At 40.7% G+C, this 23521-nt stretch overlaps 1 protein-coding gene across 2 annotated transcripts in view; it reads right to left on the bottom strand.

Annotated features, from left to right (window-relative positions):
* Positions 1-1429: 1429 nt before the first annotated feature.
* Positions 1430-23521, bottom strand: part of SNX7 (sorting nexin 7) — a 23637-nt gene continuing 1545 nt past the window's right edge. For both annotated transcript variants that reach the window (XM_010017837.1, XM_010017838.1), the window contains 7 exons: positions 21899-22009; positions 21307-21471; positions 20149-20353; positions 18114-18313; positions 14353-14433; positions 9320-9472; positions 1430-1820 (listed from right to left, as the gene is read on the bottom strand). In XM_010017837.1, the coding sequence (XP_010016139.1) occupies positions 1740-1820; positions 9320-9472; positions 14353-14433; positions 18114-18313; positions 20149-20353; positions 21307-21471; positions 21899-22009 (996 nt within the window). In that variant the 3' untranslated portion in view covers positions 1430-1739. The remainder of the gene's footprint in view (positions 1821-9319; positions 9473-14352; positions 14434-18113; positions 18314-20148; positions 20354-21306; positions 21472-21898; positions 22010-23521) is intronic.

Here is a 23521-nt window from a genome sequence, read left to right as displayed (position 1 = left end):
CTTCATGTTAGTGGACAGTTGTATGGGATGGCAGCTCAGCATTCAGTGGTACTTTAGATTAGAAATGAATAGGAAAGAATGAGGAAAACTAATCAAAGGCATAATTCCAACAACATATACATGTCTGGTGTGCCTGCACTTCGAACCCCAGTCTCAGCAGAACTAGAAAATAGAGAGGAAAGCAGCCACAGTGAGCACAGATGTGAAATGCTTGTTGTACAAGATGATACTGAGCTACAGCTTTTCCTCTGGGAAAACAGGCAGCGCTTGGAAGGCACACAAGAGGTTTGTCAATCCTTGAGTGGCACAGGGAACACAAATAGGAAGCAGTTGTTCATCCCTTCTCCCAGTTTAAGAGGCAGAGGGCATTACCTGAAATTAATGGGTAGCTGGTTTAGGAACTCACAAAAGGAACTGGATTTTTTCCTGCAAATTAACTGTGGAATCCACCGATATTCAGCTCGGTAAATACAGAAGGTTTAGATGGAAATCAAAAGAAAATAAAGCACAACAAAAGACATCAAGGGCTATTAAGCACCTTGATAGAAGCTCTGACGTTAAAAACAATCAGTGGGAAGGGTACAGTGGGAAAAGTGCAGCCATGTTATTCCATGCCTCCTGCGAGCACCCATGCCCACACCAGACTCCTCCTAACACGGACTTGCCTCTCGTCTGAGTTGTCCATGCTGGGAAAGGTGCATTCTTCCTGCAGTATTTCAGAAGCATCTGAAGTGCTATTTTACAGCCAAAAGAAAGAAATAGCTGGACTTTCATTAATACTTGATAGGGGTAGCACGAAAGCAGTGTTCCTTCAGTGCTTAAAAGGCCGTGCTGCTATTCCAGCTCTCACTTGGAATCTATAGTTCTCAATAACTCATCCAGCTTGGACAGGTCCACAGCCACCCAGCCCATCATTTTAATGCAAAACTCTCTTTTCCTTCCTTATCCCTTTCTTGACCACACCAGCTATACAAAGAGGGAGGAAATTAAGGATTACAGGAAGCTCAGCCATGGGAATACAAGGTTTGATCCTGCAAACTCCAACTGGAGCTCTTGTGTTGGCAGGATCAGTGCTTGGACTGACGTATCACTGTAGGAAGGGTCTGTTTCCTGACCTATCAGGGGTTTTTTATCCTTTCTAAACTGTCAAACTGAAGATGTTTTAATAGGCATGGAAATACAGCAAACTGAGTAGTGAATTACCAGTACTTTAAAGCAGCATTAATCTCACAAGAACATGTTCAGCATTTTTCCATACCATGTTGCCATCGGGTGAGTAGCACAATCTAGTAAAATAATCCTAAAGAGCTCCTTGAAGACTACACTAGGTAATTTCACAGGAAATTATTAACAAAGAGAATGGGACAAGCATGCTAAAATACCAAAATCCCTCTTCAAGGCTAAGATCCACAACAAAGACAAGCTTTTCTTATTAAACTTTTTATTAAAATGGAGCTATTTTCACATTTTTAAAATACTTTATATCCAAATTATGCAATATTTATGAAAATGATTGTATGCAAACACTTGCATAAAAATATGTAAAATCACAGCTAAGCAATATAAAGCAATATATAGCATGTTCCAAAATGTACTTCAGGACTGGAATACCTGAGTTTTCACTAAGCTGGTTTCACTGATTATTAACAGTTACATTTAATGATGTATTTGATCTCGTATAAAGCACTTTGGTTGGCAAACACTGCATGGACTATGCAGAGGTTGAGCAGAGATATGACTCAAGGTCTATCTTCAGAATCTTCTTCCATATGAAGTTCCACTGTTTGAGATGCTAGGAAGGACTCCCATGTAGCAAGGCACTTAAAAAAAACCCAAAAGACAACACAAATACATATGAATATAGCAGATAGATAGATAGATTCCTGTCAAACTGGTAGCCAAGGAGAAGAAAAAAGCAGAATACATCCTCATTGTCCCAAGCTGCTCTTGTGGGACTATGGTAAGAGCAGAATATGGTTTCCTAGGCAGCTCAGTGATGTGCAGAATGTTAGCCAACAAGCCAAGTGAGCTGTAAAGGTCACTTCTACATAATGACAAGCACACAGTGTGAGTATTGTAATGGTATGTGTTTGCATGGAAGATGTTAGCATTAATTATGCTCTTCTTTCATCTCCCCCTTTAGTTACAGACAAAGATGTCTACCAAATAGGAAGCGCATTGTCAGGTACAGATCCCTTGTAATCCCTGTGGCTTCCTACTGTATTCCTGATTTTCCTTCCAACTTAAAAGGTTATATTCTAAACATGCTGAAAAATCTTTTTGCCCCCAAGTAATAGGAAAGAAATGGGACCAGAAAGGCAGGGGCTGAGGAAATTGTCATCCTTACAACAAATGGCATTTCTCTCCTCATGGCAAAATGTATTTATAATTGTACAAACTGTGTTTTTCATTTGAAACATTCTTTTTTTTTTCAATAGCATCATAGCAATAAAATGGTTGCATGAATTTGCCTGCCCTGTTCTAATCATGGAATTCCAGACTGGTTTGGGTTGGAATGGACCTTAAAGCTCATCCAGCTCCAACCCCTGCCACGGGCAGGGACACCTTCCACTAGAGCAGGTTGCTCCAAGCCCCTGTGTCCAACCTGGCCTTGAACACTGCCAGGGATGGGGCAGCCACAGCTTCTCTGGGCACCCTGTGCCAGCGCCTCAGCACCCTCACAGGGAAGAGCTTCTGCCTTAGATCCAACCTGAACTTCCCCTGTTCCAGTTTGAACCCATCACCCCTTGTCCTGTCGCTCCAGTCCCTGATGAAGAATCCCCCTCCAGCGTGTTAGAGACTGTTCCTGTCCCCTAGACATGGAAACCATCAACCTGCTCCTCCAGTCTTTTTCTGATGTGGCTGTGCTGCTGTTCAGAGCACATGTATGGTTTGAATTGCTGTGAACAGAGAAGACCAACAGGCTAAGAGCTGTGTGGAACTCTATTTCTCCATTGACTTTTTGAAGAAATGTTATTTTGACATGGTAAATCAGGGAGAAACACTGAAAACAGCACTAGCACGAACTGCAAGTGTTGCAAACTGATTTCTGGCTTAGAAGGTCTTTTTGACCTTTTGTATAAAGCCTTAAAGGTTTGATCACCAGATTCTCCCCTACTTCATGTGACACTGCGGCAGCCAAATCCATCTGAGATGCTTGAGCTGGAAGGTGGCACCTTGGTTTTAAAATGTCAACAGCTGCTAGCACTGTGTCTTCACTGTGGTGCAAGGCACATGGGTTTTGTTAGGCTCTTTCTAGGTGTGGGACAAGAAATGATCACTCTTTCTTGAAGAGCCTTTTGTTGGCAATGGCTGAAACTTGTTTTTCCTGAACAAGAGTTTAATTTCTAGCCTGTAACTCCACGGTTTGTCCTTCTGTAATTTCAGTCATATGAATTAAAACACACGTATTGGCACTGGCTGGAATGCAACAATGGCTTTCTGTTATCTTTGCAATGCTGAGCCAAACTGCACGTCTTCACATGCAATCCCAGGATGCTGCTTAACCAGATTGATACCATCTCCTGAAGTCTTTCCAGACTAAAGATGCAAAACATTTTCAGTTACACAAGTTATTCAGTTTTTAATTCATCCTCTTTTATATAACCAAAACACATTTCCCAAACTGTAAGAGCAATGGTGGCTCATTTCACTGTCAGACATCACAGCTGACAAGCTTTATAATTAACCACACCAAACCAAAACTAGGTCTCTGTGCCTTAGGCTCAAGCTTTTTCTACTGTGAAGCATGAGCTGCATAAACAACATTTGTTAGTGATGGATACTTCAACATTATTATAGAATGATTTTACTTCATTCTCCTGGGAGGAGGAAAACTGAGATGGAAATAGAGGATCAGCCAGCTTTCACAAAGGAGACAGAAAAGAAGGGGGAAAAAAAGGAAAACCAAACCCAGGAAATTCAATGAGCATGACTAGGATTGAAATTCATAATCCAATTACTTGCGAAAGAAAAAGAAGAAGGCAGAAGAAGACAGAAAAAAGCCTAAATACTCAAAATGAAATAGCAAGAGGCTTACATAAGTCTACTTTACCTAAAATATTCTGATTACTACTGCAGGTCATACATTGATTCTGCAACATCAACAGCAGAAAGGTTTTCATATCTAGTACAACTGCATAGCTCAGTAAAAAGGAGATCTATAAATAGAGCCCGTAGTAGGGATGGTAGCAGGAGCAGTGTGTCACGTGCCATGTGTGTTTCTGTCCCAGTTGCCTCCTTGCCAAGGTTGAAACCTTAAAAATACCTTTTATGGTGGCATTTTTGGGAGTAGAATCTGAACATGAAATCTTATGTGTGCCTGAGAAAGTGGCCATAAAGCTTGTCATAGTTTCTGGGTGCAGGGAAGCAAAAACCCCAGTGCACAGAAACAGCGATTACCGCTGTGAGGAAAAGCATCTTCCTCAAAGTGTTTAAATGCTTATGGTTGACATGAATGAGGGTTCAAGGATGGATAGTGGCTTTGAAGTGACAGTTACAAATGGGCTCAGCCATGTGGAAGCTTTGGGAAATCACATGAAGTTTGTTAGCTAAAATCCCAGGCACTGCTAAGGTAGGATGTAATCAACATGCATGAGCTGCTAACTTCTTGCTGTGCAACCAAATGACTAGTTAAATGCATCACTACAGAGGCCTCTAGGGCAAACAACAAATCTCATCTATTTTTCTACAGCTTTTAGTAGCTAGAGAGGTACAGGAGGGCTTTGGATTTCGAAGGAAGCTGCTGGAAAGGGGAAGGAGTATTGCTTTGCCCCAGTGAATCTTTCGGTTCAATTTATGCCTGTACAATAATGTAGGTCACAGAAATAAACTAAAGGATGCTTGAAATAGTTAAGAAAATTGGAAGAAGAGTAAGCTGTGTCATTATCAACAAGAATCTCACTATAGCAAAGATGACTGTAGCTTTTTATTTGATTAAGCTGCAAAGATTGTAACAGGATTAGTTTGACATGAGAAAATCAGAGGCTGTGCTGTGAAAAAAAAAGGCTCATCCATGCACAAGAGAAAAGCATGTTCTTTCAATGCCAAAACTAATTAAACATCATCCTACACTATGACAAAAACCCAGTCTTCCTGCATTTACTACAGTGCCTCATGAACAGTGGAAAACCAAACTCTGGTATATTTGCTGGATTTATAATGTTTAACTCGTCTTTGGATTGGGCTGCAAAATCTTGCCACTTCTTCTGGTGTTTGTTCTGGGCAGAATAGGTTAAGAAAGATCCTTGCTGAGAAGAATGTGTTTCTTTTTCTTTATATATAAATATCCTCGAGACTATAGTAAACACGTGAGAAAAACAAAAGGAAAGATCATAGAATAGTTAGGGTTGGAAAGGACCTTAAGATCATCTAGGAAAGATCATCTAAGATGTAGGAAATGTTTCATTTCGGTTGCTCCTGGAAGCCACAGTTCAGCATTGCCTGGTCTGGTTTGGCTCATTTGTACCAGGAAAGCTTTAAACATGCTGGCTAAATAATCATACCACCACCACCACTGACTTTAGATCTTGGTTTGGTTTTAGTCTGCAGGACATCTGTAGCTAACTTAATGAACATACTCCTGGTGACAGTCACCTTTCTCAGCTGCAAGCTCCACTCTGGGGACAGTTTGTGATTTCAGCTGTGTGGCAGATATACCTTGCTATAGTATCACACCTAAGGCATGGGGAAAAGGAATAAAAGAAAGGGTAGGGTGTTAACACATGCTTCATTCAAGCATTTTTCTCTGTAAGACTGAAGAATCACTGCTATTTACTTCAGAAAGAAAGTTCTGCATTTGGAAATACTGTTTCAGAAAATGCCCCGTATTTTAGCAGTGCATTCACAGTCATTATTAATACAGCATATTATTGGCTTTAAGCCTTCATGGAATACAGAGAGACTTAAGTGTGTATTCAGCTGTTCTCCAGAGGCAAAGAAAAGGAAGTAGAGATCCCTATGAACTTTTGAGACCAGCTACAAGAATATCAAATAATCAGTGATGGTAATTCTTGGCTACTAAATGACATTCCATTTAAATCTAGTCTAAGATAGCTTGCACATTATCACAGGAAAGCCTTCACTCGCATAACTCTGTACATTTGCAACACGAGGCTTTAGTTAGCTGTGTTGCCACAGCTTTGAGTGGCACAAAGAGATCGGTGTAGAAACACCACAGCTGTAGAATCAAAGGAACACTTCTCATTCAAGTGCATTAAATTCAGATAGTCAATAAACTGGAAGGCTACAGAAATACCTCTACTTGTTTTGAATGACTACATCTGGAGAAATATAATTACAGGTAACACTTGAAAGTAGCACTTCATGTAACATGACCATCAATTCAGCTTAAGGGAGACAAACTCTTTCATGTGCTGAGACATACTCTTTTAAGTACATCTTTTAAGTGACAGATTGACAGCAGAACCCTTAGACAACTACAACTAAGGAAAGATCCAAACAAATGTAAGGTCATACTCTTTCCTCATATTGTGACAAAGACAAAATAGCACTTTAGATATTCTACTGTACTTTGACACACTTCAATGTTGGACTTGATCACACTCGTGTTAGCTTTATACACTCCTGAAGGACTGGATTCTCTGCTGCAAAATCCACCAGACAACATGAGATGTCCCTCATTACTCTGTAGTTCTCAGCAATGTAAAGGGATGCAGAGAATGGCTACTAACAGGAATGACTCCTGGTTAGTTGTGTGCATGGAAAATGAAGGCAGCAAGACTGGGGCAAAACAAAGCACAGTGAAATGTTGACACAGAGAAGGGAATGGGACAGTGCTTGTGGAGAGGCAAGAATGGGAGTTTAACTGGGGGTGGAGGAAGTTGTGGAAAGGAGGAGAAGCAGGTACTGACTAAATTAGAAAGAGATGATATCTCACAGGAGATGAACAGAAGAGCTGGGCATGAATCCTATCCATGGCATCCACGGCCTGGGAGCATGCAGAGAACATACTTTGGGGGGAAAAAAAGCAAGAAAGGAGGGATGCTGCAGCAAGGAAAAGTTTAGTAAGCACCAAATGGTGCATCAAAAGCAAAGGAACACTTCTTATTCAAGTACATTAAATTCAGATAGTCAATAAACTGGAAAGCTACACAAATACCTCTACTTGTTTTGAATTAATAAATCTGGAGAAATATAATTTCAGGTAACACTTGAATGCAGCTTAATATTGGACACGTGAGAGAATGTTAATGATGTGAGTAATGACTGAACAAGGGAAAACCACTGTAACAGGAACTGTTTTCTGCATGAGTTTAAGGCATGAAACTCAAACTATTATCTTTAAGGGAGGATTTTGGTTTCAAGCATAAAACTCATAATCTGACTCTCAGATTTCTGAGATTCCCTTCCTGAAGTTTGAACTCCAAACCGCAAAGGCAGGTGCCAGGGCTTCTTTTTCTGCTGTTTCCAGGAGTATGTTACACACGTGGCATTTGTAATATAAAGGCCTCCGAAAGTAATCACTTCTTCAGTAATTAACCATCAGCATTAACCACAGGGCTCAAATAAACATGCATAGTTTAGATTCAAACTTCCAACCTAAATATTAATTGTATCAAATTCGCTTGAAGGTCAGGATGAAGAGAATGGTTTTCGGGAAGAACAGAAGAAAATTGGTGAGCCCTCACTTTGCAAACAGGGAGTGATAGAGTTTGCACAGGACATGACATAACACACAAGTGTTTTCTGTTCTGGCAACTGCTGCAGTAAGAGAAGGTGGCTTTTTCCTAAAAAAACCTAGATTTTTAATATTTTTAATCAGATTTTTAGTCATTTTTAATCTAGATCTACCGAGATAGAACAGCAACAGCTTCCAATGCAGATTTCAATATTGAAGTCAAGTACTAATAACAAATGATGTCTCAGTATAAACCAACTTTCCCAGTATTTCAGATGCTATTTAAGAAGAATCACTGGCAGTTACAGAGATAGCTGAACCACTTTGTGACTTAATGAGGGTAATTTAATGTACAGGACGAGCTTTGGTATTCCGAATTAAAAGTCTAATCAGCAAAAAAGCATTTCTAGACAGGAAAGAGAACTAAATGATTATTTTGGGGTTTTAATTTAGCAAATCATTCATTAACAAAATATTCCAATCCATTCAGCATCATTTCAACGTACGTATTGCTGAGATAGAAGTCAGAGATCATCAATAACGGAGGAAAATGGGAGAGGATGCCAAAAGCTTGCTGCCTGATTTCAGGAGATATTTTGATCTTAATGTGGAACAACAGCTTGTCGATGCCCATGCATCTCATACACTGGATGTTAATTAATTAGATTATGATCAAGAGCTCGGTCTCTTCAATTATGTTTTAACGAAGTGATTTGTAAAATCAGGACACTGTCATTGGCAAAGTTCAGAGGACAGGATTGGAAATCACAGCTAGCCACATGTATCTGTGAAATCACTGATTTATGCTTAATGGATGGCTTATCTATTGCAATCTTTTTCCCAAAAGAAGGAGAAATTCTAGAAGCAATTTCAAGACATCTGGGATGTCTCCAAAACGTGCTCTTCAATCAACATGTTCCTCAGGAAGAAACCTCACAGAATGCTGAACATATTTGGTTATATGTTTTCAAGTTCCCTTTCTTAGTATATATCCTTGTAAAAGGGAATTCTTACCAAGAATATTATCTGTGGCATTTGAGATGAAAATAAGAATCTAATTTCAACCACTTCTCTTCCTTTCTGAAGGAGTAAGTTTCCATTATAAAAAGATTTGATTTACTCATTTTACATACTTGCAGCATTTGTATTTTTTTAAGCTTTTCATATTAACTTCTAAAAATTGTCTTGTTCTCCTTTATCCTTCTAAAGGCTGGTTATTTCATGGAAGACAATTCCTTTAGAAAAATAACAAGGACTTCCTGCATGTGCTGTCTGAAATGGAAGCACATTTCAACGTTTCCCTCATACAAGATCATTTAACAGAAGTCTGAGCTTTCCAGAGGGCTGCTTCATGCAGTTACAGCAAAACATTTCCAAACTGAACTATAGCAGCTGACATTGAACCACAAAATATGGTCCAAATCGTTGTGGTTAGTAAACCAAGAGTGCCCTCTGTCGATGGTGAACTCAGGATCAAGCACTTGGGCACAAATAAAATACATTTGGCTTGAAACATGTCCAGTTAAGGATAACTGCCTCCCTCTTCCCACAGAAATTGATTCTGAACTTAACACAGGTCTGGACTAAAACGCCAAAATTCCTCTTTACAGACAACCCATGGACTTCTCCACTGAAATAGTCAACGAAAGAATAACATTGCTATTGTGGAAGTGGTTTTACCTCTTCATAGTAACGGAGGTTATTCTCAGCCACATTAGTGAACGTCGATCTCATATCACACTGCATGTTTTGCTTCCACCTGTCCCAGTCTGCTTTCAGGGCATTATTGGCACATTCAACTTTGTCTTCAAGTTTCCCAATCTCTTCTGAGAACTAAATATGAATGTAAACATGAAAAGTATTAGTAAAGTCACCATTTCAAAGGGATTGAAATCAAGTGCTTGTAGTGCACGGAAAGAGAAGTTCAGAACCAGGGCCGATATAGAGCCTAGCACAGAAAATCATGCCCCAAGAGAAAATGTAAATTTCATTCTTAATGAATGACTTGGAAAAAAGTCAGAGATATTAATAATAGAAATTCTAGACCAGAAGTAAAGTGATGCTGAAGATAATTGTATTGACTGAGAAGTTACAGACTGTGGCACCTCTTCACTAGCACTTGAGAGTAATGCATCTAAAAAGCAAAATACAGAATCAACTATACACAGCAGATTTGGCCAGGAGAACTGAGGAAACCCTGACAGAACATTTGTTAACCTCAGGAGAAAACAGAATGGGGAGAAGACAGGAGAAATCAAAAGCACAAACTGTCTGATTCCTCGCCTGTCACATTGCTGTCTTTTCCTGGGGAACTAACATCTGTGTGACCATATGAGAGAAACAGAGAAGCAGAAAAAGAAATTCAACCAAAGGACTTCTGCAGAGAAGAAACTCTTCCACAGCAACCCAGCATCAAAAACCTTGAGGGCTCCTCTACAGCCATCATTTGCTTCTACTCGCCGTAGGTGCACAAAGTGACTTTTCTGCTAATGGGAATGAGGAAGTGGATGGATCTGAGAAGCCCAAGTTCAATTACCTAGTCAGATCAGTAAGCAGACTATGGACATGGGTAATTTCAACTATCAACACTGTACTCAATATGAAAAGGTTAATCTAAAGTCTAAGTTTGGGGAAATCACCTTTAAAGGAATTTCAGGCAGCTGGATTTTATATCTTGGGCATGTCCCAAGTTAATTTATTTCCTTCAAATACCAAAACTGAATGCACACGGAATACTGCTAACAGTGAATATTTTCCAATGATTTAGTGCAGGAAAGGCAGTTGAATTCATTTTCTGCTTTAACAAGAAAAAAAGCCTCTGTATGGGAATGAGATAGGCTGATAGACACATAAAGGACTTCTCTGACTTCAAACTCCTGGTTGTGGCAGCTTCCCCTTACCTCATTCTTCTTATCTTTAAGACATTACAGGGTTTTTCTCTATTGCCTTTTCTAGGAACTATGAATTTCTTCCGTGGTGTAGTCACAACATGATGTGGACAGGCAGACCCTGTTCTCCATCCCTGCCTGGATACGCGGTTTTAACATCACCCTCTACAGCCCAGAAGAAACTGTGTGTTCTATCAAGGCAAGGGTTGGACTTAAGGTCTAAAGACAGTGTTATGCCACATTTCTTCATCGGAAGAAGACTGGTTTAAGATCTACTTCGTCACAACTGATAACATAAATGCCACCCTCTTCAGCTGCCGTGACAGCAGAAATCAAAGAAGAATGGCTTGGTCCAAGAAAACCATCTACCTTGTGTATTCCTCATTTATACAACTTATCCTGCAAATTAAATATGATTCTGAATCAGTTTTCTTACACTGATCTCACTGAAGCAGCCAGCAGCATAAATTAAATCTCTCATCAGTGAAGGACAGCACAGTGCTCATCAGACCTCAGACCATAGGACAGGCAGGGGGAACCAGGCACTGCTAGGGCAGAACACAACCAGATGTGAAGCTGCAGCCAAAGAGACTTGGTCTAATAGCCAAATTACCTGGTAAGAGACACAGCATTTTACACTATCACACTATGCAAAATAGCACAAATTCCTATCTGCTCTGTGAGTTAATCCTACAGCTTGGTGCTACTAACCCTTCTTAGCCTAGAGTTGGTGCCCAGTGACAGGACGAGGAGCAACGGCCATAAGCTAAGCCACAAGTGTCACCTCAACATGAGGAAGAACTTGTTTATGTTGAGGGTGTCAGAGCCCTGGCACAGGCTGGCCAGGGGGGAGCCCGGGCACAGGCTGCCCAGGGGGGTTGTGGAGTCTCCCTCTCCGGAGACATCCCAAACCCGCCTGGACACGTCCCTGTGTGTGTGCCCTGCTCTGGATGGCCCTGCCTGGGCAGGGGTTGGACTGGGTGATCTCCAGAGGGCCCTTCCAGCACTAATGGTTGGCGAGTCTGTGATTCTGTGAGTTACAACATAAGATATATTCAGAATGGGATAGATTCAGCAATTCATCTCTTTACTACTCAGTTTCAAGCCCAAACGCCAAAATCCTGAAGTTAGCGTTTAATGTTCATCTGTCTCTGTCAGAGCTCATTATACCAACCTTTTGCCAGAAGCACTAGTGGCAGTACCAAAACTGTTAAAAACTCCCAGATCACAGAGGGATGCTCTAGCATTGCTGTTCGTGCTTTCAGAATGGAGTGTGGGAGCAAAAGAGCCACAAACTCCCAACATCTTTTCAGCCTGGGGCCAAGAAAGGTCTAGATAAGCAAAGTCCTCCCAGATACCTCTGTCAGAGCCTGCATCCAAACTCACAGTCTTCAAACCTTCCATATCCTGAACAACTGCCTTCTTCATGGGCTCACTTTTGGAGAGGGAGACGAGGTTTCGGCTTTTCAGCAGCAACTTTCTAAAAGCCCAGTGGCAGAAGCACACCTCAAGAAAACAGTTTTTTCAGCCAGTGAACCTGACATCTCCCAAGGTTTGATTTGTGATTCCAGCCTCTTTCAGCTGCACTGACCTTGAGGATGTTTGGCATTCCCCTGCTATATAACCTCCTGTTGGTTAAATCATCTAATAGTTGTCGCGACCAATGCTAAAGATCTCGCAGCCTTTTATCAGCTCTAATGACAGTCTGAGATTCCTTATCTATGGTGGAAACACACTTTGAATGAGATTAGAGTTCATGCCACTCGTTGTCAGCAGAATTTCTGGCTCCTAAATCACACTGACAAGTTCAATCTGACATCTATGAGATCATTAGAAGCTATGTAAGTTCTGTTTAGGAATAGAAATGTGCAAATACAGCCACAAACTCAGTGTTTGACACCAGTTCCAATAACACTAACCTGTGCTATGACCACCTTTGATTCTAAAATCAGTCTGATTTGAAATGCGAGCAGAATATTTCAACATATATATAAAATACAAATTATAACACTAAAAAGACAGATGAAGAAAGTGGTTACAAGTTACTTGAATGGTTAAAAATAGCAGTGGCCAAACTAGAATGAATAGAAAAAGCCTTCAACTTCCAATGAGGGGAAAGTCTTCAGGATACCCCTGCCACTCAATTGGAGAACACAGGGGTTGATGATCAGATTAGACAGACACATCTGTTCTACTGCTCTTGTGAGACTGAAAGGAGAATGGGGCTCTAGAAAAAGGATTTTTGAACTGAGTAAAAAATAAGAGGAATTGGAAAGATAAAGCCAAGATCTGAACACCCGGATAATCCCAATGAGCAAAGGCTTTTACCAAAACTGCAAACATAGCTTTGGAAACACAGAAACAGGGAAAAAGCCAAGATCTCCAAATTTTACTGGAAGCAAGTCCAAACACCTCCTTATGGAGTAAACCACTGTCGAGATCAACTCAACATGGTAAGATCAATACTATGCTAAAGGAAAAATACTCCTTTTTGTGTGTAACAGGCCAGGAAGAGAGGGTGCATGTGCCTTGTCTGAGGTCTCCATCAGCTATATATCAGAAAGACATTCTGAAAAGCCCACAATGTTCTGTGAAATGACAGGACAATAGAAGATAGAAGAAAACAGGATTTCTACTTCAGCAAAAACCAAACCCAGAGGTATTTACTTCCTGTCCCTCTGCAGGACAGAGGCAAATTGGTACAAAATAAGCTGCAGCCATCACAGATCTCAGACAGTGGTAATATAACTGAATTATTCAGCTCAGTGACAAGAAATCAAAGAAAAATATGCGTTTCAAGTGCCAAACCTGATCTAAACAGCTCATCTTTACAGGAAAGCTGATTACAACAACCCTAATTAGAAGTATCTGAAATGTCAAGGACTTTTTCCTTTGATGTACTAAAAAGTTATTAGCCATTTTTCTGTATTCTGTACACTGTGTACCACTTTGTGATAACACTGTGCTAAGAGAACATTATTTGGGCTGGAGAGTTCAATAAGAATTAAGAAAATGCCAATATGCATCCCAGAAATCCCTTTTAATTAGCCCAAAGAGCTTTGCTGATGGGTTTGGGGATGCCTTGGGTTACCAGTTACAGTCTGACTTCACTAGAATGAATGAAGGTGTCATACTGGAAGTAAAACACATCCCAAGGCCCAGCTGGGCAAGACAGAACCTGTAAAGTACAGAATCAAGACCTGTTTATTTTAAATGACCTTCATGAACAGCTTTGCTCATTCTAACCACCTCCTCTCCTACATCAAGTGCACTGCAGCAAGTCTTCCTTTCCTTTATCTGCCAGGGTGGAAGTAAAGAGAAGTGCTACAATTAAGCTATGGTGCAGGCTGTGTTGCCAAAACAGTAGTGGTCACCCACTATTTGCTTTTCCTTTGCTTCAGTGTCCTGTCTACTGAAGTTGTGCATGTTTCTTATGCTTGCCTTTGCAGGACATGTGTAGCTGCAAAGACCAACCCTTGTCATCATAAGTATCAGAACGACAAAGACACCAAGCAGTGACAAAGCATGGCTTCAGGGGACAACCGTATGCTGGGCTGCATCAATAGGAGTGTGGCCAGCAGGTCAAGGGAGGTGATTCCACCCTCCTGCTCTGCTCCTGTGGGACCCTACATGGAGTACTGTGTTCAGTACCCACAAAGACATGGACTTGTTCGAGCAGAGCCAAAAGGAGGACCACAAAGATGCCCCGAGGGCTGGAGCACCTCTTCTACGGAGCCAGGCTGAGAAAGCTGGGCTTTCTTCAGGGGATCATCTTTTACCATTAGAATATGGCCTGGAAGATTTCAACTTTCTGTACATACTCACCAGATCCTTGTCAGCCTTTTTATTGGCATCAACTTTGGAGTCGAGCTCGCCTTGAATTTGGTCTCTCCTTTTCAAAACACCCTTCATAGAGAAAAAGAAAAAAAGTAGTAAACATCATCTACTAGTAAACAAGCAACTTGGCTATTTAAGAACTGAAGCAAGATCACAGAATGATGCCATTTAATACTTTGGACATGATACATGTACTTTCCAGAAAAAACCCTTAAAAACATGACCTTATACTTCAATACCTGTATTTTATCTTAGGTGTTTTTCAAGAATCTTAGTAAACCCCAAATCAGTGCCCCAAGAATCTGCCATACACAGTGTCACTGTATGCTTGTATGAGAAAACCCACAACAGCAGCTTACGTAGTATCAGCTCAACTTATAGATTCAGATTTTAAACCAGCAACGTGAGTTTGCCCAATCTCAGGAACAAATGCATCTGCTTTAAGTTACAACATCGAGTAGAAGACATGACTAAAAATGGTATTCCTGCAATTGTGAGTTTAACCTTCAATATTATTTTGCAAATGCCAAAGGCAGTTCAGAAAAATCAGATGAAATTATCATGGAAATGAGAGATGTTCTAACTCTGATATATGTGCTTATTTTCAGCATACCTAATTACTACCTCCTTTAAAACTGTCTTAGCAGGTATTGGATTTTAGTATAATGTCAAAAATAATTAGAATGTTACTTGTTGAACTACAAAACAGGAATGGTATTATGAGGAGATTTCCACTTCCAATGCTCATTTGCTCTGTGACCTTGATGAAGCCTTACAAATCTCTCTTGGCCTGAGTTTCCTCATCTGGAAAAGCACACTCAGGTGTACTTATCTTGCAGGAATGTTCCAAGGCTTTCATCCTCTTTAAAAAGAAAAGAAGCCAGAAGCAAGACCTCTAGAACACAAATCTCAAACCCTTCTCTTCCATCACCTTGCCACAGCTGGTCTTACTGCTTCTGCATATACTGAAGAGATTCTGAGTATTCACCGCTAGCAGAGGGCATGTTGAAATAGCACAGGGCACAAGCAGCTCTACCTTCTCTAGCTGTCTTCTTTGACTGAGTTCTCTTTGAAATCTTTTCACTTTAACAAGCACAACAGAAGAATTTAGGAGGTTAATTCTCAAATAACTGTTCAACATTTCCTTTTGAGCAGGTACTCACTAGAAAAAATTGGTAAACCTGAATGGACAATTGTGAGTAGTACCAGATGAGCGATACACGCTAATGCTCATCAATCTGTATCTCCATAGCTCAGGGTATCTTTTGGTTAGATAAATAGAGAAAATGTTTAGCAAAATGAGTATGTTTGGAAAAGCTGTCCTTAAAAACGCTTTCTCTGTTTCTTTTGCCTCTTTTAAAACTCTTTTAATCATTATGTGGCAACTTTTATTACAAGTAGTCCTTAAATTACAAGACAAACCCAATTAATATTAATGTGCTACAACTACAGACGAGTGCTGACTTCGAATGGCAAAGAGAGGGACTGTGTTTTTAAAGCATATTATTATACTTGTACAATGGTTTTTGTGTAACATTTAACAGTACCCTGCCATAAAACCCTCAAATAGTGATACGTGGACCCATAACCAATTTAATGCTGCAGTCTGTACCCTGAAGCACAGCAGGACTCTGCACTGCCCAGATTTGTTCTGTTAGTCACTTAGGAAGGAGCCAATCCAGATGTAAATATTTTAGCTATGAATTCATCACTTTCCCTGGATTAAGGCTGAACTCCCAATACTGGGAAGCACAAGGATAGTATTGTATTGACCACACCTTCTCCGGCTCATCTGCGCATGATCCTGGCAGCAGAGCACAAAGGTCCTTGTGATGAGGGGTTAAACACACCTCTGAAAGCAGGTTTCACTAGTGTGTGACTTCCCTTCTTGTGTTTTCAGTGTAACTAGCAGTTTGCCCTCTCCAAACTATGAGAGGGAACCAGGCTGTAGGAAGAGTAAAAATCCATTGTGAAAGAAGGGAAAGGAACAGTTGTAGATCAGGAATGAGCTAGTGGAGGAAGAATTTCTTCTGGACAGAACTTCATGGCAGACTAATCCTGTGTTGCAAATGTTACATAAAGAACACTGTAAGCAGAAAAAATAAGGTAATGGGCAACAGCTACTTGTAATATGTGCATGAAGAGCCAGGTAGTCAGTCTGGGGCTTGCCCACAGAAACCTCTCTGTGCTCTGGGCAAAAGAGAACACCTGAGAACCCCAGAATCATAGAATCACAGAATGGTTTGGGTTGGAAAGGACCTTAAGATCATCCACTTCCAACCCCCTGCCAAAGACAGGGACACCTTCCACTAGAGCAGGTTGCTCCAAGCCCGTGTCCAACCTGGCCTTGAACACTGCCAGGGATGGGGCAGCCACAGCTTCTCTGGGCACCCTGTGCCAGCGCCTCAGCACCCTCACAGGGAAGAGCTTCTGCCTTAGATCTAACCTGAACACCCCCTGTTTCAGTTTGAACCCATCACCCCTTGCCCTATTGCTCCAGTCCCTGATGAAGAGCCCCTCTGCAGCATCCTTGTAGCCTCCTTCAGACACTGGAAAATACAAAGAGTGATATTCCAGAGTGAGATTCCAAATACTGGAAAATAGAGAAAGGGTGAGCCAGGCTGCAAACTAGAAGGCAATGGGCAGGCAGCACCTCCTCAATAGCACGAAGCCTAGGTATGCTCATGGATAATAGAAAATCTGAAGTCTGTAACGGGGGCAGAGGAATAAGAATTGCAATGGGTAGGAATCAGTCCAGACCTTTAGGCAAAGCAGTTCCTACCCCTACCTACCTGCATGTCCCTGCAGGCATTGCAGCAGTAATTCTTAAGCCTTACTGAGAAACTGGCAATGCCCTGTTCAGTGCCAGGAAAGGCTCACTTAACTTGGGTCTTGCTGTACCCATGGCCTGTAACACACTCTCAGCTCCTACTCAGAAACCACTGCAGCAGCAGCTGGGTTCCCAGCAGTAAGGCAAGAACAGATACTGCAGCTTGCATTGCCCAAAACCTAGACAAAGAGGGGTTTGTACACATTTTCTGCTTCCTGGAGGCAGCAGAGTAGGAATCAGAGGCTGAATTCAGTTACTTAATCATGTTGATTATCCATCAGCACTGACTTTGTCAACTCTGTAGTGAGATTTTTTACATTCTCCCCAAGTGTAAGAAAAACGCGTACATAAAGGGAACTGAAAGCATCGGCTTATGGCAAAGACTAACACATGCTTATATAATGGCACGGGGCCTGGAAGCTCCCTGCTGTTCTGGAAAAAGAAAACATGGTTTAGGAACATCTCCTAGAAAGGGAAAAACCTCTCCACTCCTTTTCCCCCTCACAATCTGCTGCTCAATGAGTTCATATTTCAGCAGAAAGGAAGGTCTTTCAGACTTCCCTTTCTGAGGAGGTCTTTCCCAGCTGCTCTTCCCCAAACCTTTCTGTGTTCCTGTCTCTCTGCTACAATGCAGATGGCAAAACCTCATGCCCTTTAGCACAGCTATCAAGGGCTGTCTGCCTGGCCAAACTACCAAGATCTTCTCATCTGGAAGGGGTGCCTCTTGCCTGGTAAGCAAGGGAAACAGAACCAGATTCCCTAATGGGCAGCTGTCCCATGCTGTGCACCTTTAGTAACGACAGTAAATCGAGGGACTGCAAAAGCTTTTCCCATCAGTTACAAGTTGTCTTCTAGAGCTTGTTACTGGACTACACCAGCTTTTATATACAGCCAGAAGCAATCCTTAAGGAACACTTACCATCAGAATTTCACTGTAGAGGACATACTCATGTAGAATGGGCAGCAGGTTTTCCGAGAGCCCTGCCATCTTCTTCTCTGTAGCCTTGCAACACTTGTCAATGCAGCTGGCAACACCTTTTAGGGACTCTGCTATATCTTCCTCTGATGCTGACCACAGTGTGTGGATAGGGCCATATTCCTTCATCTCATGAAAATACTCTTAACAGGAACATACATGCATATTACTCTTTTGTTCATTAATAGATGTCTAAGTGATACTAATTGCAATCTCCTCTTTGCTGTGAACAAAGTAAGAGACTGAAGCTAAGGTTTAAACCTGCTCAAGTGACTGAGGTAAGTAAACTGCAGTTCATTGCTTATGAATAAACTTGTATGTTTTGTCTTGTAATTAAGTAGTTCCTAGAAACATATCAGCAAAAATGCCCCAGTCATTTCAAAAGGGGACACATACTCAAAAGTTGTATTCAAGACCACCCAATGACCTGAATTAGTTCACGTTGTCTTTACAGAGAGGGACAGGAGTCATAGCAACTCTGGGCAGAAGTCAGTCTGATTTGCTTGTACTGCCCTGAATTCCTCTGCTACAGTAGTGCTCCAAGTCCTGTCTTACTTACTAAGCCTTGGTATGTCCCAATAGCTTCAGAAGACACACTGAAGCTGATTCCAGTTCTGCAGGTGTTAACTCCTTTAGTAGTTTTTACTGACCTAAATACAAGGACACCCTACAAATTATTTCTCTTCTGTCTCTAGGCCAAGTGATCATCTGTAAGCAGATAAAAGGCCCAGAATTCATCATTTAGTAGGGCCAGACTTGGGCAAGGCTGGATATGATCTGGAAGCTGAATGTTTACAGGAGGGTACTGTGAACGTGCTGGTCACGTATTGAAAACTCAGTTTCATCACAACTGAATTAACAATAAAGAAACGACCAAGAAAATGTGCAAAGCAGCCATGTGGCATGAAGAGTGTAATGCTTACTTTGAGATTAACTGGACAGAAAAACCCCCTATGAAAGATGTCATTAAGAATCCCATGTTAAGCTACTGCAAGCAGGAGTTCATATCCACAACAGTGCAGCCCTCCACACAAGTGTTCTGCCCAGTGCTGTTTGGAAAACCTAGAAAGATACAACCTACAGCATTTGGGAGCATGTCAAAATCCATAAGGTTTTCCAAGAAATATTTTGGCACTGACGCCTTGATCCTGTGGACCTCAGCCAGCTATTTCCACTGAAATGAATGATATCAAAAAGAACAATTCCATTTATAGGACCCTCTCCATTTTAGTGAGGACACGCTGAGATCTCGTTCTGCACAATAAAGCACAAGGGCTCAGTTCTTAAAGAACACAGTGCAGCCCTTCAAATTCTATTATAGAGACAAGAAAATCCCTTCAAGTGCTGACCAGTGGAAATTCTACTGAATAGGCCTAGTCTGAGATCAGGGTTCATCTCAGAAAGTCAGAAATTTAACATTCCAAAGAGGTGGAAACTGCTGTTACTTAAGGAGAAAACTGAGATTAAGTCATCTTTGTTAAGAGAACTCTAACAGAAATTATGGCCAATGGTAAAGCTATTAAAAAAACCCTAAAATCTCCTTGGTCAACACAGAAAAGGTGCAGAATGAAACCCAAACAAGACCTGTTTTGAGATGTGGACTCTAGACAGCATTATGCCAGTATGAGACAGCACAGAAAACTGTGACTGTTCACATTCCACTCAAAATACAAACCAAAAGGTCACACAGCTTTCCAAAAAGCACAAGTAAAAACGGAGCCAAACTTGCCACGTTTTCTTCCAAGGTCCTTATCAAGTAGTTCCACGACGTTAAAACTCCTCCTATTAACAAGTTACTCAAACTAATTTGAAGGGCTGCCAAAACAATAACCATTATGAAAAGCACAGTAAAAACACCAATCTCCCTTCTCCCCTGCTTGCTGGGAAGAGAATTCTGACTGGCACAATGAAAACTAATTTACTTTGCCAATATACTAATTTCTTTCAGCAATAGAAGTGATACTTGTTTTCTACTTACCCCTTTCTTCCTTGTAAATTCTATGAGCGATTTTGTCAAGTACATTGATTTTCTGACTAAATGCTTCCATGTAATTGTTCATTTCTGTAAACATTTCAGGACGATTTTTAACTCCTCCTCCTCTCACTGAGGATGCTACAGCTCTGACGGTCTGTCCCATCCTGCTCAGCAAACCAGGACCCTGCTTCTTGTGGGAGGAGAGCTCCTAAAGACGGAACAAATGCTTTACTTCCAAGTACTTTCTTCTTAAATTCTCTACAAATAATGTATACTTTAAAGCTTTCTCTTTAAAAATACAACAAAACGACTTGAATAAACCTCTGTGTGTGTCTTTTTAGCATAGAAATCTTACTTTGAACTTAGTAGATCAGTGTCAGAACTCTTCCTGTCACGTGCATTTATTAGCTAAGCCCTTCTGGGCAAACACAAGCGTGCTGTGGATCACACTCTCCCAAGAACCTTTACCCTTTCATTCCTTCGGGTGAGGTAGCTGGCTGGCAATTTAGCCCTTTTGACAGGAAAGCAAAGGTAATGATTGCAGGAATAAGTCATTGAGAAAAGCAAACTGTTCCTACTGGAAGAAGCAATCCATCTATTTGTTTTCTTTAACTCTTTTCCTATGTTGCTAGAATAACCTTTGCTGAAGTTCAGAGCTTTTCCTGAGCACAAGCCTTCAATTTTCAGCTGGATACAGCATGCAAAAATACAACAGGAAATTCAAAGGCTGTATTTTAGTTTAATGGGACTAGTATAACTCTTTTGAGAAGAGCAGGTGAAAAAGACAGTGCCATGCCAAAACAAGAATTAACCTTACATACTACTTTTCATATCATCCTGGAAGCTTATATATATAGCAAAAAGCATGAGGAGTTGAGATATTGGGAATTTGCCATGAAAATCCAAAATGGAGCAAGAAAAGTTGCTGTGGAAGATACAGCAATATTGATGGCAACAATAATTTTTATGTACCAAAAGCACAGAAGAAGAGGTTATCTCAGCAGATGAATATTCCATAAGTCCCCTGCCTCCTTCTGACACTTCTGTAACAAACAGTGGGAGGACACTATTGAACCCTGAACTAGGGACACTCCTGATCTACTCTGTGAACACAAGACGTGGTTTCATACAGCTGTAAATACAAAACAAAAGCCATTTTACCCAGGCCTGTGCAGTAAGAAAAATCTTGAAGTCTTCATTAAAAGTTAAGGTTGGATGATCAGCAATACGGTTCAGGAATTTATGTAGAGCTTTCCTTCGAGTCTCAATGAATTCCTCACTGAATCGTTCCACCATGCCTTTCATGATGAATTTTTCAGGCAATGGCTAAGGAAAGGAGAAGAAATAGATTGTATCATTTGCATAATATTACAGGGATTCTAACTAAGAAAACAGGTAAAGAACCCTTGTGAAATCCACCATGCAGACCACAAACTCTTATCAAGTTATAATATCCAGCAGTGGTATAACATGGTTCTTTTAGCACGCAGTGCAGAAGACAGAAGTACAACTAAGAAAGAAGGACATAAATTACTGCAAATGGCACAATTATACCCATTATACCTTTATGGGATTTTTAATTATCACATACATGCAAGGCTAATAAAAAGAGGTTGGGTTTGATGTTTGCGAGACTTCAGAAACTGAAGGAAGGCCTCAAGCATCTCTGTATAAAACTGGAGCCTTCTTATCAACAAATACAAATAATTTAACCAGTATTTTAAGCAATATTTTAACAAATAATTGAACAAACAGGAATAATCAGTGTTGGATGTGCTTCTTCAAGTTTGCTCTTCAACCAAAGGAAATCCTGGTACCGTCTTCGAACTTCATATTCACTGGAGTCAAATTCACTCCGGGAGGTCTGAAAAACAGAGGCACAAAAAACAGGCCTAGGTTAAGGTACCAAAAAATAAAAGAAAAACAGAATAGTTATAGACTTGAAAGAAAACTGAATACTTGAGGGGAATGCATATGTGATTCTATTTTGCCTGTGTTATTTGCTTGCTGGTTCTTAAGGGTCAATGATCAACTACTTGAAGAGATAAAACACATCTCATTTGAGCAAGAAATCAAAGTTTTGTTGTAAAAAAAAGTCACTTATAATATTAGCCTCCTACCACGTTTCAAAAGATTTCAGTCATTATTTCAGTGTGGCATTTTCCTTCCAGCAATCATGGTTGTGTTCGTTACCTTTAGGGCACTTCTGTTAAAGTTATTAACAATCCACGAGTGAGGAAAGTCCAAAAAGCATTCCAAATAAAAGCCCCAGATAGTTGACATACATCCTCAGGACCTGCTGACACCAGGCAACAAGCCCCACATTCAAGAAAGGAAAACTCCAGGGTATCATGGCAATAACACACCCTGCGCTGCTTAACGGACTCTGGGTTCCATCATCACTTCCAGTTTTGTAGCCCTTTTGTTAGAACCCGCCAACAAACCTTTAATGCCCAGGAAAAAATCCTTATTACAGGGTTGCAAAGTTGTCAGACCATGACATTTATTTTATCACTGCTCCATCTTCTCAAATCAAGCCACGAAGAGCCCATGTTTTCATTAATAGGTGCTGTTTAACATGCACCGTTGCACAGAGATTTCTAACGCAATGCAAGTAAATTCAACCAACCTCCAAACATGCTTTTGTACTAAACAGTTTTGAGGGTTGAATAAGAATTCTTTGAGGTATGTGGGAGGAATGCTATTACTTTATCATCAACAACCAGCACTTCAAATTAAATACGATAAGAAAGGATAGAAGAGATAAAAAAGCAAAAGCAATCCACCTTACAGCCCTTCCACACTTGCCTGAAGAGAAAATGTTCTCTCGTCTCCAAAAGCATGCACAAAGTGAAAATGATTGCTAGCAACCTCACGAAGATAGCTCTCTTCCTACTCTTTACACATCTGATGAGGAATTGATATCTCCTCATATTTAAGGATGAATAATTCCCATTTGAAAATGTGGGTTTAAATGAATCTTTTCAAAGGAACTCGAAGTAAAATAAATTCACAGTGCAAGTCTCAACATGCAGCCTGCAGAGTATTTGCTGGTAATCCCCGAAGCAGCCGGCTGGTCTCACAAGGCTGACTTTCTTCCTTCTTTCTCATCAACAACTCGCATTCAGGACAGCTAAAAATATACTTGGTTGTTTCCTAAGATTACTTTTACATTGCAGAGTTATGGCAGTTGCCCCAGAAATCATATGCAACTGTCAATGGGAAACAAATATTCATGTGATTGTGGACACTGCAATTAGAAAGGAATGGAATTAAAAGACATTGTAGCTGGGCACATTCAAGCAAGACAAAGGTTACAAATGCTTGGGCTAATATTCTACCTTCAAACTGAATCAGTCCTGCTGCTGTTTCATAT

Source organism: Nestor notabilis, unplaced genomic scaffold (assembly GCF_000696875.1).
Source record: "Nestor notabilis isolate BGI_N333 unplaced genomic scaffold, ASM69687v1 scaffold21027, whole genome shotgun sequence".
Taxonomy (NCBI): domain Eukaryota; kingdom Metazoa; phylum Chordata; class Aves; order Psittaciformes; family Psittacidae; genus Nestor; species Nestor notabilis.
Note: the sequence above shows the minus strand (reverse complement) of the source record. Positions and strands in the feature narration are given on the sequence as shown.